This window comes from Sinohyriopsis cumingii, chromosome 2, assembly GCF_028554795.1.
Source record: "Sinohyriopsis cumingii isolate HCF-2022 chromosome 2, ASM2855479v2, whole genome shotgun sequence".
Lineage (NCBI taxonomy): Eukaryota > Metazoa > Mollusca > Bivalvia > Unionida > Unionidae > Sinohyriopsis > Sinohyriopsis cumingii.
In genome coordinates, this window is record NC_142962.1 from 15,891,571 (window position 1) to 15,913,925 (window position 22,355).

A 22,355-nucleotide genomic window follows, 5' to 3' on the forward strand; every position below is an offset into this window, starting at 1 on the left:
CTAATTCTCTTTGGAAAGTTTTAGTGAACTCATATGGGAAACGTAAAAAAATCAGATACACAGAAACCATACATGCAATAAGTATGAATCAGATGGGTAGCATGTTTAATGATGACAACAGGCATTTATAAATACAAATAAAGTTGTTTTCATTCTCATTCTAACTACATTTCTTAAGTCACTGAATATATTGGGTTTGAGAAAAGGAAAGAGAATGGGCATTATTTCAACTGGAATACTATTCCAGAGTAAAGTTTTAGTGTACTGGAAACTCTTTTGAATAATTCTTTATATGTTTTGGGAATTTCGTACTGTTTCGTCAATATGGATCTAAGGAGTGGAGTGCTACCAGGTAACCAATACTGGAATTGTGACTGTAAATAGACTTAAGCACTGTTACTGGATATTTTGTACATTTTTATACTTTTTTGCAAATGGATTCGGTGTTTAACAGGTAATATTTTTAACTTATCAGTTAAACTTTCCTTGTTTTCTGTTTAGTCTGATACTGAAGATGTGATACCTTTGCAATGTTTTTATCATCTGACTTACCCCATACTGTATTACAGTAATCGATATACAGCTGTACATAAGAAAAAATGTATCCTCCTACTGCGAACCCATAAACTTGACTTAACTTTCTTTACCAATATATTTTATATGTTCAGTCCATGATAGATAACTATCTACAAAAACACCAAGCACTCTATCATGACAGACTATTTGTAAATTTATATCCAAATTTTCAGTCACATCACTATGATGTCTGCAGTGTGGCAGTTTATAGTGATGTCTAGCTCCCAGGACATCTTGCTGCAGACATGTAGTATCATGTCCTACCCAGTCACATTATCCTGACCCCAGGCAGACTAGTCCTAACACTAACCTCTTAATGTGGAGTCAAAGCAAGGTAAATGCCTGTAGCATTTTTATAAGTATTTGGTATGAATCAGCCAGGGTTTGAACCTGTGACCTCCCTCATCCAAGGTGGATGCTCTAACCATTTAGACCACTGGAGCAGTGTATAAATTTAGAGAGATAAAGGAATCTCACATGAATGATTCTGTCTAAGCCTGATTGGTTTGGGTGCAACAGTGAGTGTTTGGTTAACTATGATATGAATGAGTCATGGGCATGTTTTTAAATCAATTTCGAAATTGGACTGTAGTTATCTGCATTTTCCTTATAATTGGATTTATGAATAGGCATTACTTTTGAAGTTTTCCATATTATGGGGAGAGATGAGATTGCAATACTTAGATTGATTATGAATGTTATGCTATTTGAAATATCTGAGACATGATTTTTATAAGTCATGGATTAATCTGATCAAGTCCTGTAGCTTTCTTGGCATCAAGTTCAATGAGTCATTTTTAGCAAAGTTTTTAAGACACTGTTGGGATACAGAAACATACCTTCCCTGGGATTTTGCTGGTGCAGAACTTTCTCAAATTATCAAAGTAGTTTTATAGCATTGGTTTCTTTTAATTTCTGTGCAATATTGATGAAAAAAATAGTTGAACACATTTGTAATATTTACATCAACAGTGACAATGGTGTCATTAACCAGAAGTTAGTGAATTTTATTGTTTTGATCTTTGTAAGCTCCCTCAATGAGTTCATTGAAAACTTTCCAAACAGAATTTGAGTTCTTTTTGTTTTCAAGTGCTGACTGACAATAAGTTATTTTAGCTTGTTTTCTCCATACGTTGTATTATGCATTAATTCCCCATAGTCTTGAACTGTCTCATTTTTCAAGGCATTTGAGATTTCAGTTGTAAGCCAATTAGGATGGATTTCATACTTTAGCAGATGCAGTTTCAGTAGTTCATGTTTAGAGACTAGATTTGGTGTATTTGTTTGTTGTTGTTGTTGTTGTTGTGGGGTTTAACGCCATATTTCAGCACACGATAGGCTATGCATGGCGGTTAGTATTAATGGTGGAGGAAGAACCCGGAAAACCCCAGGAAGAACCACCGACCCATGAGAAGCTACTGGCAAATTTTCTCACATACCCACATTGGCTGAATCCTAGACTCGAACCCATGCAGACAGAGGTATTTGTTTGTAATTGGGGAAAGTCTCAATGTAAATGCATGTTTTAGACATTTTATTTTTACTTACCCTCATGCACCTTCGTTTAGCAACTGAACTTTACATAATTACAACAAAATAAACCAACCCATCTCTCATAATGCAAAGAAATGTCTACCTTTCTTATAATATGAAAACACATCCATGATCCATAAAATAAATCCATTGTCCGCTTGAATGCAAATAAAATGTACATTCAGAGAAATCCCATCAACTACTTTGTCCTTCACATGGTAGGCTTTACAGTTATGCATTTACTACTGTCCATTGCTAAGATGCTCAGCCACACAAGACACATCTTCCGTTATCAATACTTTAATAATTGCACCTTTTTTGTTCTGCCATAACTGTATTTCTTGGCAACAGCTGCATCTGGATATTTCATGCAAATCAGAGCACGACTTCGTCAGCAATGGCAAGCAGTTGATTATTTTCTATAAGAAAGTTTGTAAAAACTATTCCTGCATTCATAACTGACAGACCATTTTCAGCCATAGAAAATAAACTTTAGAGCTTTCAAATACTGCTACGACTCTTTCTAGAAAGTGTGTAGCTCTTGTGCTTTGAAGTTAGTGTGTCTCTCTGAATATGTTTGTCCTTTGTTAGCTATCTTAACGTCTGTCCCTATATCATGTCCAATATGTAAATTTCATCCAAGTTTAGATTTTCTGTTTCCAGGGAATTCTATGGAATACCTGGCACAAAATTTCTGTTTGTGCTTTCTCTGTTTTTTCATCTGGTTGCTGATCAAACTCAGGCAATGGCATTTTTAGAAAATTCCAAGAGTTAACAGCCATCAGACGACTGTTTTACTCAAACGAAAAGGAGAATGACTTAACAAAAACAATAGCAAGATTCAAATTTGACCAATGAAAGTGCAGGAATAAATTAATATTGGACCAATGGAATCAAGGGCTTTCCATTTCCTCTTGGCTCTTATGTTTTCCTAATCAACAAATACATTATGAAGAAAAGATGTCTGCTTCACCATACAAGAAAGCCAAATGATTTAACGCATTTCCGAAGAGCAGAAGTTCAGAGATTTTTGTATTTTGATTAAAGCTAAGATTTTTCTCAAAAGGATGATCTAATTCTCTGAGCTGCTCCAACCAAATTGGAGTTGGCATCTCTGTAAATGCCCTGTTTTGAGTTGACCTGTTTCCTTGCAACAACTATAAGAGAGACAGAAAGAAAATCATACTTTATAATATGAAGAAAATGTAAATGCCCCATTTTTCATGTGAACTGTGTCATGAGTGAGCATAAAACAAAAATGGCAGGTGAGATTTGTAGCTTTGCATAATGTAGAAAATTCATCAGTGTCTTTTGGTGGCAAAGTTACTTTTGCAGAGACAGTTTTAACAAAGTTTACTTCATCAAAATGAAGATTTAAATAAAGGCAATAATTATTACAAGAAATAAGCCAATAAAATTCACCTAGATGAAGCAAGGTAACTAAACATAAGAATAACTTGTAAATAAAATTTGTTGGAATCTCCAATTTGTGTACAGAAGAACTGCATATACAGCAGAATAGCAGCATATGTGTACTTGGATATTAGTGCCAAATCCATTGTAATATCAGGGAGGGAAGGACAAAATTTGATTTCCCCATAATTATTTAAGAGTTTTCCTATCCCATATCCTTTTTGTATTTGTTCTACTAAATTTGTTCTTAACTGAACTTTTATTACATAAAGAATAGTAATACCATTCAGTTTAAGGAGGGGGCCCCGAGTGGCCGAGTGGTCTAAAGCGCTCTCCGTTACAAATCACTGCCATCTCACCTCTGTCTGTGTGGGTTCGAGTCTAGGATTCGGCCAATGTGGGTATGTGAGAAAGCTTGCCAGTAACTTCTCGTGGGTCCGGGGTTTTCACAGGTTCTTCCTCCACCATTAATACTGGCTGCCATGCATAGCCTATCTTGTGCTGAAAAATGGCATTAAACCCCACAACAGCAACAGTTTAAGGATAGAAGGTTTAATAAGCAATAACCTTGCCTCTGATCTTTGTTCCAGCCATGTAAGCAAATGAGCTGGGTAGTCATGTACAACTAGCATCATCAATGCTACTGCAACACAACTTCCCCTGAACCATATATACAGTTTTAGTGATGACCTGTTAAATGAAACAATTTCTCACAGGTTTCTTCATTGTAGCAGTTTGTGGCATCAATTTTCACTGTTGTAAGTTTGATTCTCATTGAAATTATAACTGTACATTGATGGGAATTGTGATCTCACACACATGGGCCAGTGTTGGAAGTTTGTTATAACTGTACATAGATAGGAATAGTGACCTCACACATGGGCCACAGTTGTGAGTTTGTTATAACTGTACATAGATGGGAATAGTGACCTCACACACATGGGCCAGTGTTGTAAGTTTGTTATAACTGTACATAGATGGGAATAGCAACCTAACATACATGGGCCACTGTTGTAAGTTTGTTATAACTGTACATATATAGGAATAGCAACCTCACACACATGGGCCAGTGTTGGAAGTTTGTTATAACTGTACATAGATAGGAATAGCGACCTCACACACATGGGCCACTGTTGTAAGTTTGTTATAACTGTACATAGATGAGAATAGCAACCTCACACACATGGGCCACAGTTGTAAGTTTGTTATAACTGTACATAGATGGGAACAGCAACCTCACACACATGGGCTACTGCTGTAAGTTTGTTATAACTGTACATAGATGGGAAGAGCGACCTCACACACATGGGCATACATGAATTAATATAATTGACATTAATGGACATTATCACTGAAACAAAATGGATGATATCAATGAAAGAAAATGGTACAATTGGTAAGCAAGGTAACCTACAACATGGATTTTCATAAGCACATGGCAGAAGGAAGATGCAGGCAAACCAATGAACTATGAGAATCTAAATACACGTTTTTGGACAATAGCTGATGCCCTAAATTTTCACTAGTTTAAATGCATGTTGATAGAAGAACTGTAATGCTGTTATACACACAATTTAATAGAATTAATGGTGGTTGGCTGGGTTAATCTGGGAGGGGACAATGGTGTTACTGATTTCACTTCATGTCAAATTCATTGGTTGATTCCATACTGGGTGTTACAAAATGCCTCTGCCATGAAAGGATAAATTTCTGAGTTAACTGGAAAATAAAAGAAGTTCATCGAATATACTATCCTTTCTCATACTCTAACCATGTTATATGAAAAATTACTGAACATTCTACTGAATAATCAAACTTGCCACATTCTTTTGGTTTACGTGTACATACTTTACAGAAATGACCCACTGCTTGTGAAAGACACTGCTGACAGGAGGTCATGTCAATAAGGAATCTTACCTTTGAAAGCAGTAGTGGCACACTGTACAGAAATTACTCAGTGCTACTGAGAGACACTGCTGACAATAGGTCATGTTAATAAGGAATCTTACCTTTGGATAGGAGTAGTGGCCCACTGTACAGAAATGACCCAGTGCTTGTGAAATATACCACTGACAATAGGCCATGTTGATAAGGCATCTCACCTTTGAATAGCAGCAGTGGCCCATTCATATCATAGAGCATTTATTCACCATTTTATATATGATGGTTATTTTCATACCAAAAAGAAGGCCATGTTCCTTCCGGCCTGAGCTATAGTTCGTATGAACTTCAGTGCTGAGGGAATAGGTACACCATACACACTAGACAGGGGCTTCGTAATGTCTGAAAAACATGACAGTACGACTGAGTGATCACTGCACAGATCTGGATAGTTTGCTGTTTTACAAGTAAAAAATAGAAAACAGGTTCCATAGTCACAAAACTCCTCACCTCAAGTACAAATTAAAAGTCAGTTTTAAGAGTCAGTAAAATACTAATTTACATACAGGATGTATAAACTGTCATTGTATTCAGTTGAAGTATACTATTCAACATGAAAAATCACTTTACACAAACAGAGCAAACATAATGCAATCCTAAGTAACTTTATTTTAGTGTGACTTTGTTCAGTCAAGTTGAGTAGTTCTGTAAATACAGAATTGGAACAAGCAATGGACTATTCAGAAGAATTAATTAGTAGGATACGGGTTCAATTTATACAACTAGGTGTATTAACATTAATGATGATACATTAAATATTGTAATCTGCTACAGAAGAATCAATCTGTGGGTTATGGGATCAATCTATACTACAAAAGAATCAAATCAGTTAGTGAGATATGGGTTCAACCTATACCATAAAGAATCAATTAGTGGGATATGGATTCAATATATACTATAAAGAATCAATTAGTGGAATATGGGTTCAACCTATACCATAAAGAATCAATTAGTGGGATATGGATTCAATATATACCATAAAGAATCGATTAGTGGGATATGGGTTCAATCTATACCATAAAGAATTGATTAGTGGGATGGGTTAAGTCTACACTATAATGAATCAATTAGTGGAATTTGGGTTCAATCTATACTACAAAGAATCAGTTAGTGGATTATTAATTTAACCTATACCATAATGAATCAATTAGTGGGATATGGATTCAATCTATACTATAATGAATCCATTAGAGGGAATTGGGTTCAATCTAATCTATAATGAATCAATTAATGGAATATGGGTTCAATCTATACCATAATGAAGCAATTAGTGGGATACAGGTTTAGTCTGTTCTATAAAGAATCAATTAAGGGATTTGTGTTCAATCTATACATTGAAACCTGTTATGAGAGACTGCCCCTTCTGCCAACAAAAAATGGTCTCTCAAGACAGGTGGTCTCTCATAACAGGTTTGTACAAAAAGATCAGTTTCCAAGGTCTAGTTCCAGAACAATTTAAAGAAAAATAACCACAATAACTGTACATATTCTACTCTTTATTAGAAGTTCTTGCTAAAATATTGTATGCATTTATATAGCAATAAAGATATACTTCAATTATTAAACATGAAATTACATATACATTTGAAGATCACATGCACATGTATTAGCATATGAAATCTTTTCTGATTTACTCCTTCTCCTTTATAACACCCTAAATTTGTTTTATCAACCTTTAAACTGCTATTTTGCGAGTGGTCTGCTCTTTTTTTCACTTCTTTCAGTTACAATAATTATTTTCTTCAGCGTTAAAATTTGTCTCATTCCAGTTGGAGGTTTTTCCAATGTTATTAGGGTACTAAGTGTTAACATTATTAGTGCTCAGTTACAATATCAAACATAAAGACAGTTTCGACCGGGCTTTGGGAAAATATGAAAAATCTATACATGTACATTGCACATCCAAAAATTAATGAAATAAAAAGAAACAGTTATCTCATCCAGACTGGGTGACTGGGATGTAATCACTGTAACATTGAGAATACAATTAAAAAAAAGAAAAAATCACAAGCCTTTAACACTATCAACTGAATCCCGCAAACAATTCTCACTTGCTGGTTTAATAGGCAAAGACCCCACTCATCTGCAGGCAATGCGGGTTAACTCTAAAGACAAACAATATATGTGACCACTACCTTAAGTTTGGCACTTCAATGGCAATTTATGACATGTACATTAGCTGGTTTATGGACTGTACCATCAGTAGGCATAATCCTTTTTTTTTGTTTGTTCTTTTTGAGAGAGTTTTTGATCATAACAATCCTTACTATTCAAGCCATCGCTGTTACAAATGATTACATAAAATTCATTGGTGTCTGTTTCAATTCTCACGATAGGGTCATTCATAGAGCTGGATACTGCATCCTACTTGTAGCTACAATAAGGCCAGGAATCAGGCTACGTGTATTCTACAGGTACTTTAGTCTGGTTTACAATAATTCTATATAAAAAACTATAAGTATATCTACAAAATTTCAGATACCGGTAGCCAGCCTCTTTTTTTGTTTTTCATATAAGCAGTCAGTAGATTAAATAAAGCTTGGTGGAGTTCATCCCCATTTATGCCATGCAGACATTCATAGTAGAGTTAAACTGCATATTTTGACAAGACATCATGGTCACTGGCTATGTTCAGCAGGTAGTCACTCAAAACAGAGCATTTATATAATAAAATCGAGCTGTGCATTACGATTGTGGTCAGAAATGACAGGTAATTGCTCACAGCAGAGGTAGCTCATAACAGTTTTTACTGTACTATAATCAATCAATTTGTGGGATATGGGTTCAATCTATACCATAACGAATCAATTAGTCGGTTATGGGTTCCATCTATACCATAAAGAATCAATTAGTGGGTTATGTGTTCAATCTATATGATACAAAATTAGTGGGATATGGGTTCAATCTATACCATAAAGAATCAATTAGTGGGTTATGTGTTCAATCTATATCATAAAGAATCAGTTGGTTATGGGTTCAATCTATACCATAAATAATCAATTAGTGGGTTATGGGTTCACTCTATACTATAAAGAATTACTGGGATATGGGTTCAATCTATACCATAAAGAATAAATTAGTGGGTTATGGGTTCAATCTATACCATAAAGAATCAATTATTGTGTTATGGGTTCAATCTATACCATAAAGAATTAGTGGGATACAGGTTCAGTCTATACCATAAAGAATCAATTAGTGGGTTATGGGTTCAATCTATACCATAAAGAATCAATTAGTGGGATATGGGTTCACTCTATACTATTATCAATCAATTAGAAGGCTTTTGGTTCAATCTAAACTATAATGAATAAATATGAGGGATTTGGGTTCAATCTATACTATAATTAACCAGTTAGAGAGATTTGGGCTCAATCTATACTACAAAGAATCAATTAGTGGGATATGGGTTCAATCTATACCATAAAGAATTTGTTAGTAATATATGGATTTAATCTACTATTATGAATCAGTTAGAGGGATTTGGGTTCAACGTTTTATTATTTTTCTCCAAATATTAATGATTATTTAGTTACACAGGTGAAAGGTATAAAAAAAAACCACATAAAGGAACTTACAATTATGTGTTGTGACTGGGATTTGTATCTTCTTGAGAGAGAAAGAATAACTTCAATATCATGTAAGGAAAAGGTTGTTGCATTTTCTAGATTAAAACCAAGCAGCAAGAGAATGCAATAACCTATTCCCCACATGAATAAGTTTGATAATAAACTACTAAATATCCATATACTCTGTTGCTTAAAGGACATACAATATCAAACAATATATCTGTTATCAAGACTTTGATTTCCAATGTTATTAATACCTTCAACCTCCCAGGACAAGGGAAGAAATTCTTTCACAATCAGTTCCACCAGACCAGAACTGTGCAGTAGCTGTGAATAAAATGAAATGTTCATTGTTGTATATATGCAAACATTCGTTTCTTCATTTTTAAAACACTATTTGAGAATACTTGAAAGTTAGTGGTAAATATTGATAAATAAATAAAAAGCAAGAGTCATACCAATACAAACTTGGAATTGATTTTCAGTCTCAGTAGCAGGGGCCCCGAGTGGCCGAGTGGTCTAAAGCGCTCTCCGTTATGGATCACTACCATCTCACCTCTGTCTGCGTGGGTTTGATTCTCGGATTCGGCCAATGTGGGTATGTGAGAAAGCTTGCCAGTAGCTTCTCATGGGTCTCATGGGTTGGTGGTTCTTCCTGGGGTTTTCCCGGGTTCTTCCTCCACCATTAATACTGGCCGCCATGTATAGCCTATCGTGTGCTGAAAAATGGCGTTAAACCATACAAAAACAACAAAAAATCAGTCTCAGTAGCAACTGATGCATTTCCACCCCGTTTTCCTCACAATACGATCACATTTTTGACCAAAACATATTGTTTGTAATATTATGAAATAGAGAGTATGGAGATGGTGAGACGGGAGGGTGAAACAGTGAACTTTGTGGTTACTACAACCACAATTCTAAGACAAAATAATTACTCTCCTATGGAAAAAGATCTGATTTCTTCCCCTATCCAAAACTTTACATATTTACAAAAATTTACATAATTACAAATATAATTGTTTTACACAACAAAAATAGATGAAATCATAGTAATTAAACTTGGATATTTTTGCTGTTAGTGTTGTGTAGTATGCATGTAGTGTGTTGTAGCATTTTATAGTGCCTCAGCACAATATGAAAGGTAAAGCTTTATAAATAATACTGTGTACTGTAATGTTAATATGAATCAGTGGTAAAAGCAAATTCATTTTGTAAATTATGTTTCTTGGAGAATATTTATGCAAACAAAAAAATGAAAACTAGGAATATTGTTTCACTACCTCTTGAATCCAGAAATTCCAGAATGATACAAATTTCGGTGAATATGTCTGCCTACCATGTAGATTATGTCTGTATGCCATATATAGACTAAGAGTAGAATCTCTTACCCATTACCTACCCTCACCACAATAGGTGGCACCAGCAGCAAACCAGTTTTGATTAAGCAATACATCAGTGAGAATGCTCACATTTGCAATGAGGTGTGGGATGGTTTGCAAGTAATGTGGTCACATAAGTATTCGTGAATAACATAACTGACTAAAAAATTTGCTTTCTCCTTCAAATATGTCCTTTGATCACCTCAGTGTTAGAAGAATAAGGCATATCTAGTGCTGTGATAATTTTGAATGTGCCTAGTGTATTACTGACTTCAGTCATGAGGCCAGGACTTGAGGAATTAAACCCTCATTTCCTGCTTTTTTTGGATCCATGGCTCTTCTCCATGCAATTTAAAGCAAACAAAATCCACTGACTTTGAAAACTCTCAAAACAAATCCCATCAAAGGTTACCAATGCTATATTCGTATAAGTTATGTGATCAGGGAACATATCTGAAGGAAAAAGATGTAATGCATTAAATGGATACCTGATGTGCTATTTCTGTGGAATGCCTGCTGATGCGTGTCAGGATTGCCATTATGTTAAGGACAGCAGGACCCTGTGGTTGGGTCTTCTCCAAGATATACCGTAGTCGATTCATCAGAAACATCCTCTCCACAAGAGCCTGGGGTAATAGGAAGAGAAGTTTTCAGTTGATATTTTAATAGAAGTCAGAAAAGTCCTATGTCAGTCAGTCACTCACACTGTTTGTCTGCATGCATGCATATGTATGTATGTATGGATGGCTGGATAGATGGATGCATGCATGCATATGTATGCATGTATGGATGGTTGGATAGATGGATGCATGCATGCATATATACAGTTGCCCTTTACAACATCTCAGGACAAAAATGACTGTAATGCCAGCAAAAGGTCAAGTTAAATAAATGTAAAATTTAACTCCACTAAAGTTAGGAAAATAAAGACTTCCAAATAGAGGTATAAGTAAAATAAAATATAAAATGTAAAGATGTTAAAATTCTCTAAAATGTATTTAAAATAATGGCTAAAGATAACACATGTAATAATTCTTGAAACATTATGAAAATTTGTTGTATAAACTGCATTCCCATAAAAAGTCCAAGATTTTCCAAGGTGGCATGTCCTAGTACAGTTTTTTAAAGCAGTTCATTTCAAAATACTTCCGTCTCACTGGTTGTATATTGATACACTAAAAAAGAATGTGATTCACTTTCAATGGACACTGGCAGGGTACACACTCAACTTGGGGTGCACACTTCAGGTGTCTGTATGAAAGAGATATGTGTGTCGGATATGTGATCAGCACAATACCACCTCATCTCTCAATTTCGTTCAAAATGGTGGGTTTTGATTTTTGTAAGTTTGTGCAATTAAACAGTATATGCTACTATGTATCAATGTATGGCACTATGTATCAATATATGGCACTATGTATCAGAGTAAGACACTATGTATCAATGTATGGCAATATGTATCAAAGTATGGTATTATGTATTAGGGCTGTACCGAATAATGGTTTTAACTGTTCAGTCAAATATGAATAGAAACCCATAACTATTCAGCTGAATATGAATACAAATAGTGACTGACTGCTCCATTTGTTGCTGATCGCTGCAACTTGTTTGTATTCCTCTGGATGTTTCTAGGACAGATGATTGTTTAGCGGAGATGTTGTAAACATCTTAGATGTAACACCACTGCATGATATAACCATTTTGCACAATGTACACATTACTTTGCTTTCTTCCTCCTCAATCACACTGAAAAATGTCTAGGTTGGTCTATCCTTCTCCATAATGATGACTGTAGGCCTATTAAATATTTTATTTCTTACTGCACACAAAAACCAGTGTTGAATGACTTAAAAACTGAACAAGATGACACATATTTTACATCTACTACAACAGTCACAGTGACTACTAATCAGCAATGTATGAAGACAGCAAGACCCAACTGCCTGGCTAGTTCATGCGACCTACTAACCAGATAGAGTAACAGAGCTGATTACAATGAGTCTACTGTTCACAAAGGTTGACCTAAATGTACTATTCGTATTCGTCTGCAGCATATTATTTGGCCAAATATGAATACATCATTTAATAAACTATATGGGGCTGAAGCGAATAATTGGTACTATGTATCAGAGTATGGCACTATGTATCAGCATATGGCACTTTGAATCAGAGTTTGGCACTATGTATCAGCATGGCACTGTGTATTAGATTTTGGCACAATATATCAGTATGGCACTATGTATCAATGTATGGCACAATTATCAAAGTATGGCACTATCTATCAATGTATGGCACTATGTATCAATGTATGGCACAATGTATCAAAGTATGGCACTATCTATCAATGTATGGCACTATGTATCAATGTATGGAACCATGTATCAAAGTATGGTGCTATGTATCAATGTATGGTGCTATGTATCAGGGTATGGCACTATGTATCAAAGTATGGCACTATTTAACAATGTATGGCACTATGTATCAGAGTATTGCAGTATCTGTCAAAGTAAGGCACAATGTATCAGAGTATCAAACTATGTATCTACATATTAAAGTATGGCACTATGTATCAAAGTATCACACTATGTATCAGAGTATGGTACTATGTATCAGAGTTTGGCTAATATTATGTATCAGTATGGCACTAAGTATACAAGTATAGCACTATGTATCAGAGTTTGGCACTATGTATCAGTATGGCACTAAGTATACAAGTATGGAACTATGTTTCAGTGTTTGGCAGTATGCATCAGCATCTGGCACTATTTATTGATCTGTGGTACTATTTACCATAGTTATGATGCCAAAGACTGTCACTCTGCATCTGTCATATGAATATAATTTAATAACATAATGATAAATGGTTATCTTTTTGTCCACATAAGAATAAAGCTTTTGAGATGAAGATAACAATATTTGTTATCTCTGTGTTCATAATATCAGTTTAAAAAATGGACAGGTCTCCATTAAAAGATTTTTTTTATACCTTGATCAAGTCCCTTTTGGACATGTCAGCATCTGTCTCCTGGACATCCTCATCAAGTTTTGATATTTTGAGTCTGGCAGTAGCAGTGGTTTTCTCTTCAGGTTGTGGTGGACATTGAGCAGCCACACAGTGACCCTGATACCAGCCAAACACTTGGTTCAGGGCCATCTACAAGACAAATGAGTGAAATAAACTTTCAAATTAGGGATAAACTTAAAATAAAAGTTAAAATATTATGTTAATATTTCATAAAATTGTTGATATTGAAGATTTATGTTTATGTTGGGTTTCTTGACAAATGTTCATATTATAATAAATGTCATATCCAACCCACCATACAAGTTGGATATCAAATATAAGTGATATCTGAAACATGTTTTGACTTGAGTCTTTATACCAATCAATTTGTCCATCTAACATGGAAAATAGTAAGAATCAAACCATAATAATAAACAATTTGAAATTACTCAAGCAAATAACAAGAGGCATCATCTTCTCTCCTGTTGAGAAATAAGTGTGTGTGCATTTATCAGTGACTGACTCTGCTTGCCATTAATGTCTCATTAAGCCAATCTGATAATTTAAATACACCCTTACAAAATCAAGACAACTACAACTGTATACATGCACTCATTTATATATCTCTGTCGATCTTACACACACAAACTCCTTCAGTATCAGTAGAAATGGCTTCTAATAATTGACAGCTTACCTGCAATTGTAAAACACATGACTGACTTTTCTAAGGCAGTTTTTATAATTTGGTATGAAAACAGACGTTCACATTTTAAACAACTAATGGATTATACATCAAACTCACTGAGATCAAAAGACAGTTGGCTTTTGTTTGCAACCTTTAATGATTAGGTAATGGAAAAGAGCACCTAGTAAGAAATATCATTGGTGCAGTGCTGGAGATTATTTGTTATGGAGTTAATTTTAATTCAAAATGACTTAAAAATAACAATTAACAGATTAGATGCTCTCCTGTAACAATAAAAACCAACTTGCTTTCAAAGTGTACATATTGACACTTTGAGCTTCACTGGATTACGGTATGTATAATTTAAATATCAAATGTTTAAACAAGTGTGTGTGTGTGTGTGTGTGTGTATGTATACACGGGGCCCCCAGACTAAACAGACAGTGCTTCAAAAGTACACTGAAAGTTATCTATGGACGTACGTTTCTGGTTGATTTTTCTTTGGAGATTGTTACAGACAACAATGAAGTCTTTAAGACAATCCAGGCTAACATAAAATGTCAAAGGTACAATTTATGAAATTCATCAGAATAAATGTTCTACAATTAAAAACATCAAACTGAATTCTTATCTATTTCATTAGTATTATTGACTGCTCCATGAGTTTTTGTGCCCATCCCTAATAAAAAAAGAAAGTATTTTTAAAAAATTGATCTTTAGGAAGTGGATGCCCCTGCTAACTCTCAATTTCATTGAGAAGAAATGAGCTATAGCTCTGGCAGAACATATGCAAGTATCAACAAGCAAATGAACATTGGATAGAACATAATTTATCACACTAAAAAAAAAATTATATGCCAAAATGCACAATATACCTGAACTACTCTTTCAATCAATTTAAAAAAAAAGCATTTGACTTAGCTTCATGGCCATTCATTGATCAAGTTATGAAAGGTTCAATTTTGAATAACCAACAATAAACTGGATAATTTTCTTTTACCAAACATCACAAAGTCTTGGTCTAATCATTAAAGGTCAAGTCTTCAATTGGTTTGGTATTGAAATGGTTGTAGGTTGGGGGAATCCTCTCTCCCCACGTTTATATCCAACTGGTTTGGTACTGAAATGGTTGTAGGTTGGGGGAATCCTCTCTCCCCACATATATATAACAATTGGTTTGGTATTGAAATGGTTGTAGGTTGGGGGAATCCTCTCTCCCCACATTTTTATCCAATTGGTTTGGTATTGAAATGGATGTAGGTTGGGGGAATCCTCTCTCCCCATGTTTATATCCAATTGGTTTGGTACTGAAATGGTTGTAGGTTGGGGGAATCCTCTCTCCCCACATTTATATCCAATTCGTTTGGTATTGAAATGGTTGTAGGCTGGGGGAATCCTCTCTCCCCACGTTTATATCCAATTGGTTTGGTAATGAAATGGTTGTAGGTTGAGGGAATCCTCTCCCCACGTTTATATCCAATTCGTTTGGTATTGAAATGGTTGTAGGTTGGAGGAATCCTCTCTCCCCATGTATATATAGCAATTGGTTTGGTATTGAAATGGTTATAGGTTGGGGGAATCCTCTCTCCCCCCGTTTATATCCAATTGGTTTGGTATTGAAATGGTTATAGGCTGGGGGAATTCTCACTCCCCACGTTTATATCCAATTGGTTTGGTATTGAAATGGTTGTAGGTTGGGGGAATCCTCTCTCCCCATGTTTATATCCAATTGGTTTGGTATTGAAATGGTTGTAGGTTGGGGGAATCTTCTCTCCCCATGCTTGCATCCAATTGGTTTGGTATTGAAATGGTTGTAGGTTGGGGGAATCCTCTCTCCCCACATTTATATCCAATTGGTTTGGTACTGAAATGGTTGTAGGTTGGGGGAATCCTCTCTCCCCATGTTTATATCCAATTGGTTTGGTATTAAAATGGTTGTAGGTTGGGGGAATCCTCTCTCCCCACATTTATATCCAATTGGTTTGGTATTAAAATGGTTGTAGGTTGGGGGAATCTTCTCTCCCCATGCTTGCATCCAATTGGTTTGGTATTGAAATGGTTGTAGGTTGGGGGAATCCTCTCTCCCCACATTTATATCCAATTGGTTTGGTATTGAAATGGTTGTAGGTTGAGGGAATCCTCTCTCCCCACGTTTATATCTTGTGTGCAAAGACTTTAGCCCATATAAAAAATATGCAGATGATATATCACATACTCTTGGTGGAAATCTATGATGTCTGCTTTATGTCATTCATATCAATATTCTAAATTTTCAGGCCTTGGTATTTATACTGAAAAAAACCAAGGTGGTTAGGATCAGTGGCAGAGCTGACAGTAATATGAAATAATGTCAAGAACGTAAACTTAAAATACCGCTACCGTATCTCTGGTGGAGCATAAAAACACACCTCATCAGCTTGATTGACAAGAAGAGAATTAAGTGCTGCTATGGCTGACACAACTACAGCATCCACATTGTCATCCAGGGCCCAGCGCAGCAGAAACACAACACCAGCATCCAATATTGAAGGCAGAATTGGTGTCTGGATTAGCTGGTCTAAGGATCCATCTTTTGCCTAAAACAAAATGAAAATCAATTAAAATCCTAGGTAGGCTCTTCAAGACCACTATATGACTCTGCTATTAACAATCCCCTGTTACATTTATAAAAAGAGAAAACATGCCTCCGTGCTGTTCCAGTAAAATATACTTGGGAGCCAGGGAAAGCACTTTTGATGTTGAGTAGTCATCCATAATTGCAATTTAGAATTTTGTAAATATTTTCATGTGAATTCTTTGAGTAATCAAAGTACCCTGGCATTTTTTTGTTTTAAAATGTGCCTTCCGTGGGTGCCATGTATGTTTAAATGGAAGCCATCAAGTTGCACACTGCCTTATTACTGCATTTCTTTCTCTATGGTCTAAATCACCATCTTCATTTATTTGTGCATGATGGGTTCTTTCCATTTCAGTACTGTGTCTATTTTCAAGTTACAAGTAACAATAGTATTTTATTTCTCCTCAATGTAAAGCTCGTGTCAGCAAGTCCCTCTTTCTAGGCCTTCAATTTCTAGTCCAGGACACATAATTTTAAAAATGGAAACAATACTTTTCTATATATTTGTCTCAATTTTTGGATATGCTGGTTCCTGGAAATCTATTGTCAAAATCTTTGATAATGTTGGTTATCTATCTATAAAATCATTAACAAACTAAATTTGCAACATGCAGATAATAGAGAAATAGAGCAGTTCAATTAAGAGTTCAAGCTTTTTTCTGAGCTTAGCATGGTATAAATTGTCAGTTGCCGAATCACACACCAAATAACACCCGAAGGGCATTATGTAAGCTGTGCGAGTCGGCAACTGACAGTTTACACCATGATAAGATCAGGAAAAAACGTTAAACTCTTATAACTGCAATTATTTATAATTTTATTTATTTTGTATTGTTATTTTTTTTAAAGATATTTAGTTTTATATCCTATTTAAGCAAATGAATTCTTGTTGAGGCATCTGCTAAGTAGCTATTTACAGAACAGGGAATTCTCCATCTGCAACTAAATAGCTATGTCAATATCAAACGAAAAAATTCTACCAATGGAAGACAATCTAAGGTTCTGAACAGTTCACATCATGGTCTTAATCTATGATGATCTAAGTTTGCATATGTTTTCTGAGTATAAGTTCAAATAACAAAGCAAAGTTTCTTTTGTATTGTTTGACATATGAATGACTCTTGGATTTAATGTTATCATGAGTTCATTGTGAATCATTACTGTCCATACACACGTGCAACCAATTTTCGTACCTTTAAATCTATTGTTGTGTTGATTAACAGTTTAGGTTACCTACAGGGACTGTTTACTAATGAATTTAACACTATCAGTAAATGGTTATAGTGATGGGCGTCCAATAGTCAAACAGTGCAAGACATCAACACTAACACTTAGCCTGGGGGGTGGGGTAGCAGATCTCTCACCCACCCCACTTCATAACTATTAAGGTTGGCATCTTACATTGTAGGACTGTGAATCCAATCATTATAATGTAAGTATTGTAGCCCCAATGTTCTTGACAGACTCTGAGTTTCCCAACTTTTATGTTTCAAATTTAGTTAAATAAAGAATTATTTATATTCAGAAAAACAGCAAAGATGTGTTATTTGATTCTGTCAAATCCATTTATTCAGTTTTCTAAATAAAATATAAACCCAGTGTTTTTATCTTGTGTTAAAGGTGTGCAGTGTGTATTCCTTCCAGTTCATTGTTTATGTTAGTTACTTTGCATGTGACTATTTGTTGAAGTTAGTATAAAGTAGTTCTCCATACAGGTTATACAGAAATAAATGTAATTGTGTCTGATTACATGATATGTTCTGACCAATGGAAATCTTCCATTCATTTATCAACTGATACGACTGCAGTTATTTGCCAATTCACACAGATGAAACAATACATGACCATTGTCATCAATTACTGCATGAAAAAGATCATTCTGTACTGGCAAAGGAAATATGAACTTAAAGAAACAAAATGGTTTGGTCAAATGTCATGGTTTAAGAGTCTGAGTAGAGTTTTCTGCTTGGAACAAATAGGAAGAAAAGCATTTCAGCACCTGTCCAGTATGATAGACCAGTAAACAGAATTTAGTTTCTCTAAGAACATAATACATATAACAATAAACCAATCAAATCATCTCTTGCAAAATGGCAACAGAGATGAAGAAAAAAGAGGTTTAAACAAATGTGAATATAACTTATGTTCATTGCTGCTGGTTCAAAATGGTTGGAGGAATGCAAGGTTCTGGAATTAACAGAATGAATACACATTTATTCTTATCAGACTGCAGTTATTACTGTTTTTAGTCTACTGCCAGTAGTGAGTAGCACTCTATAGGATAAACACACCCATCAACTTTAATGACTTTACAATCAGTCATAGTGATGTCAGAGACACACAGCTAAATGCAAAACCTCAATGCCAATGCAAATGGAAATACCATTACAAAAGTATTCCCTGTGTCACACCTCCTAGACAAAAATGATTAAACCAGTTTGTTAAATCTCATATAAAATTAACACAAATCAAAGATACTACACGATAAAAATTTACTAGTACTGCCTGATAAATTACCAAATAATGTTGTGAAATAACTTTAGTACACTTGGATGCTTATGAAATGGGTCCAAGACAAACGTCTGAGGATATTACTTCAAATACAAAAGAAAGGTTTTCAGACATATGTTTTGGTGCACTTGACATGTACTGAAGATAGCTGACCTTCATTCTGTTAGTCAACAGAAATACAACCAGCATTTGCTTTACAATATCCTGATACCTTCAAGTTAAGAACATCACAAAATAAATACATTACCTTCTGTATAACTCTACCAAGTATCTGCAGTGCTAAAGTTCGTTGTTGGACATTAGAACTCCTGGACAACAGGAAAAGTTCCTCAAGAGTGTAACCAGCTCTCTGAAAATTACATTTAATTGTGACTTACCAAATTTTGCAAGATATATACTTTTGTTGATATGAACTACTGATTATGTTTTGGGTTTATTCACCAGAATTTTGAGTTCCAAACTCTGTCAACATGCCTATGTCCATGCTGAATTTTTCAACCTACTGAATACATTTACCAATAGATGATAATAGCACTTGGAGGGACGGCAGTGTCAGTTAAGTGAACTCCATTTAAAATAGGATGTCAGTTCATTTTCTAAGAGCAATAACTCATCAGTACTAAATTTTGACGCAAAGCAAAATTAACCAAGAAATACTGAAACTTTGACCGAAAGACTTGTATTCCTAAATCTGAAGGAGATCCCATGTATAGTTTATCCCTAGGGATGTATCAATATATATATATATATATATATATATATATATATATATATATATATATATATACACACACACACACACACACCAACAAGATTAGTAAAATTCAATAAATAATTTATTTCTCTTGAATACAAAGTTAAAGTTTGAAAAGAACCTACTTCATTCTGACTTAAATCCCAAATAGTCTTAAATGTTCAATCACAAGTCCAAGAGTAGCGAGTATTCCAAATGAATTCCCGTGGTGTTTCGAATGAATTCCAGTCTCGGATGTGCTGATGTACCAATAGCCTGGAATAGTGCTAGCAGTCTTGATATATTATAATGATGTAATCTAAAATGGCTCTAAATAAATTCACAATAATTCCAATATAGTGATTAAGTAAGAAAACATTAATGGGTGCTTTGTAAGTCCAGTGAATATAATAAATAAATCCTCTCAAATTAAAATTGAACACAACTAAACAACTGATTTCACTTCAGATCTTAAGATAGGAATAAATAATTCTGATGTAAACAATCTTGATATAAAAACCTAAGACACAATAAGATGACCAAGATCAAGATCAAATGTTCATTTCCAACACATTCTAAGTTATAAACAAGATCAGGACTACTAATAAAACTTTAGTAAAGAACATGGAAAACATCAGGAATTCCAATGGGGAAAACTAATATCCTTAACTCAAATTTAAGTGAACATGTTTACCTAGAAATAATAATTATCCTAAAATATAATCTACAATCATAGACAAAAATTAGCTTACAATCATAGACAAAAATTAGCTATGTAAAATCTTGTTTACCAAAAAAAAAAGACATTAGTCAGGTAGGAAAAAACTCACTTCCATTTAAGGACAAAGATCAACCACAAAATAAAAATAAAAATATACATAACATCTGAAAGCAACTATTTATACCTCTGGTTCTTCACCATGGTGATGGAGACCAAAATGGACTGGTATATCTGCATCAGCTGGTATCAGATTTCCTTGAAAATCAAATCTAGCCTGTTGACCAGTCTGAATATTAAAAATCAGAGAAATTAACATATGTGTTCTAGGTAAAACTTCTGTGATTAGAAAATAAGAAACAATTTTATAGAAGAAGAAGAAACATCACTTTTTCTTGATGTTTCAAATTGAGGAAATTCGAACACAAAATACAAAGTCAACAATTGGCTGGCAATTATACAATTCTAAGTAATGATTCCTATCTTAGTCTGCTTCTTCAGAAAAAATGAAGACAGAGAGAGTATGACTCATGCAGAGAACTAGACTGACAAGATTTTACATGAAAAAGAAATGAAAAAGCAGTCCAAGTTACTGCTGTAAATCATGCTAAACAGTCAAGTTATCCTGCTGATAATACCTTGTGTCCAGTAGCTGAGGGTGGAGGTAGGTCTTTCATCCACTCCAACTTATCATACTCGACCTTTTCCATGTGAACCCATTTCTTATTCACCTCAACTGGAACCTGTGTTTCCTCTGTGAACATAGGAAGTAACAATGACGGTTAGGGTGGAACACTTGCCGAATTACATGAAGGTTAAATATTGCAGAGCTGCAAGATGCTGGCCTCTGAACCATATTTTTAAAAAAAATTTATAGACCTTATTTATATGACATTTGAACTTAAAAATGGGGCTTTTTTAAAAGAAATAATAACAAATATAAAGATGTCTTAAAATAATAGTAATATTACCACAGGAATAAATTGTTAATCACCTGAACACACAAAGTAGCCAATAATAACATAATGAATTAAATAAATAATTTAAAATAGAAACTCAAAAGCACACATATATTGAGTACATTCATCATTGTTAATCATTTTATGTCCTTTTATCAGAGGTAAAGTGGCCTTCAAAGTGCTGCTGTGATGTAAAACACTAAAAATCAAATGATCCTATTATTGACTTTTGTGAAAAAGGTTTGTAAGAATTTTTGGAGTAAAACATGTTTATTCAATAATACAGATTCAAATCAAAATACAGGAGTACAAACTCTATTTTATTAAACAAGCCCTCTAAAGCAGTGCTATAAAGTTGTCTACTTACAGAGATGAAAATTAAATGACAGCAGCCTGTTTTGGATGCTGGGACTAGCGCTAATACCATCTAGTCATCAGAGCAGATGTGCATACTGGGAGGGTTTTGGAGTTTGTGCTTGTTGTTGTTGTTGTTGTTGTTATAGGGTTTAACGCCATTTTTCAGCACACGATAGGCTATACATGGCGGCCAGTATTAATGGTGGAAGAAGAACCCGGGAAAACCCCGGAAAGAACCACTGACCCATGAGAAGCTACTGGCAAGCTTTCTCACATACCCACATTGGCTGAATCCGAGACTCGAACCCACGCAGAAAGAGGTGAGATGGCAATGATCCGTAACAGAGAGCACTTTAGACC

General features: G+C 34.7%; 1 protein-coding gene across 1 annotated transcript in view; it reads right to left on the reverse strand.

Annotated features, from left to right (window-relative positions):
* LOC149804377 (RNA polymerase II-associated protein 1-like) overlaps positions 1-22,355 on the reverse strand; it is a 126,438-nt gene that overhangs the window by 65,195 nt on the left and 38,888 nt on the right. Inside the window, exons 4-11 of the mRNA XM_089932272.1 lie at positions 21,318-21,433; positions 20,867-20,968; positions 19,476-19,577; positions 16,509-16,676; positions 13,398-13,565; positions 10,900-11,037; positions 9,287-9,356; positions 5,702-5,805 (exon numbers count right to left, since the gene is read on the reverse strand). Coding sequence (XP_089788398.1) covers positions 5,702-5,805; positions 9,287-9,356; positions 10,900-11,037; positions 13,398-13,565; positions 16,509-16,676; positions 19,476-19,577; positions 20,867-20,968; positions 21,318-21,433 — 968 coding nt within the window. The remainder of the gene's footprint in view (positions 1-5,701; positions 5,806-9,286; positions 9,357-10,899; positions 11,038-13,397; positions 13,566-16,508; positions 16,677-19,475; positions 19,578-20,866; positions 20,969-21,317; positions 21,434-22,355) is intronic.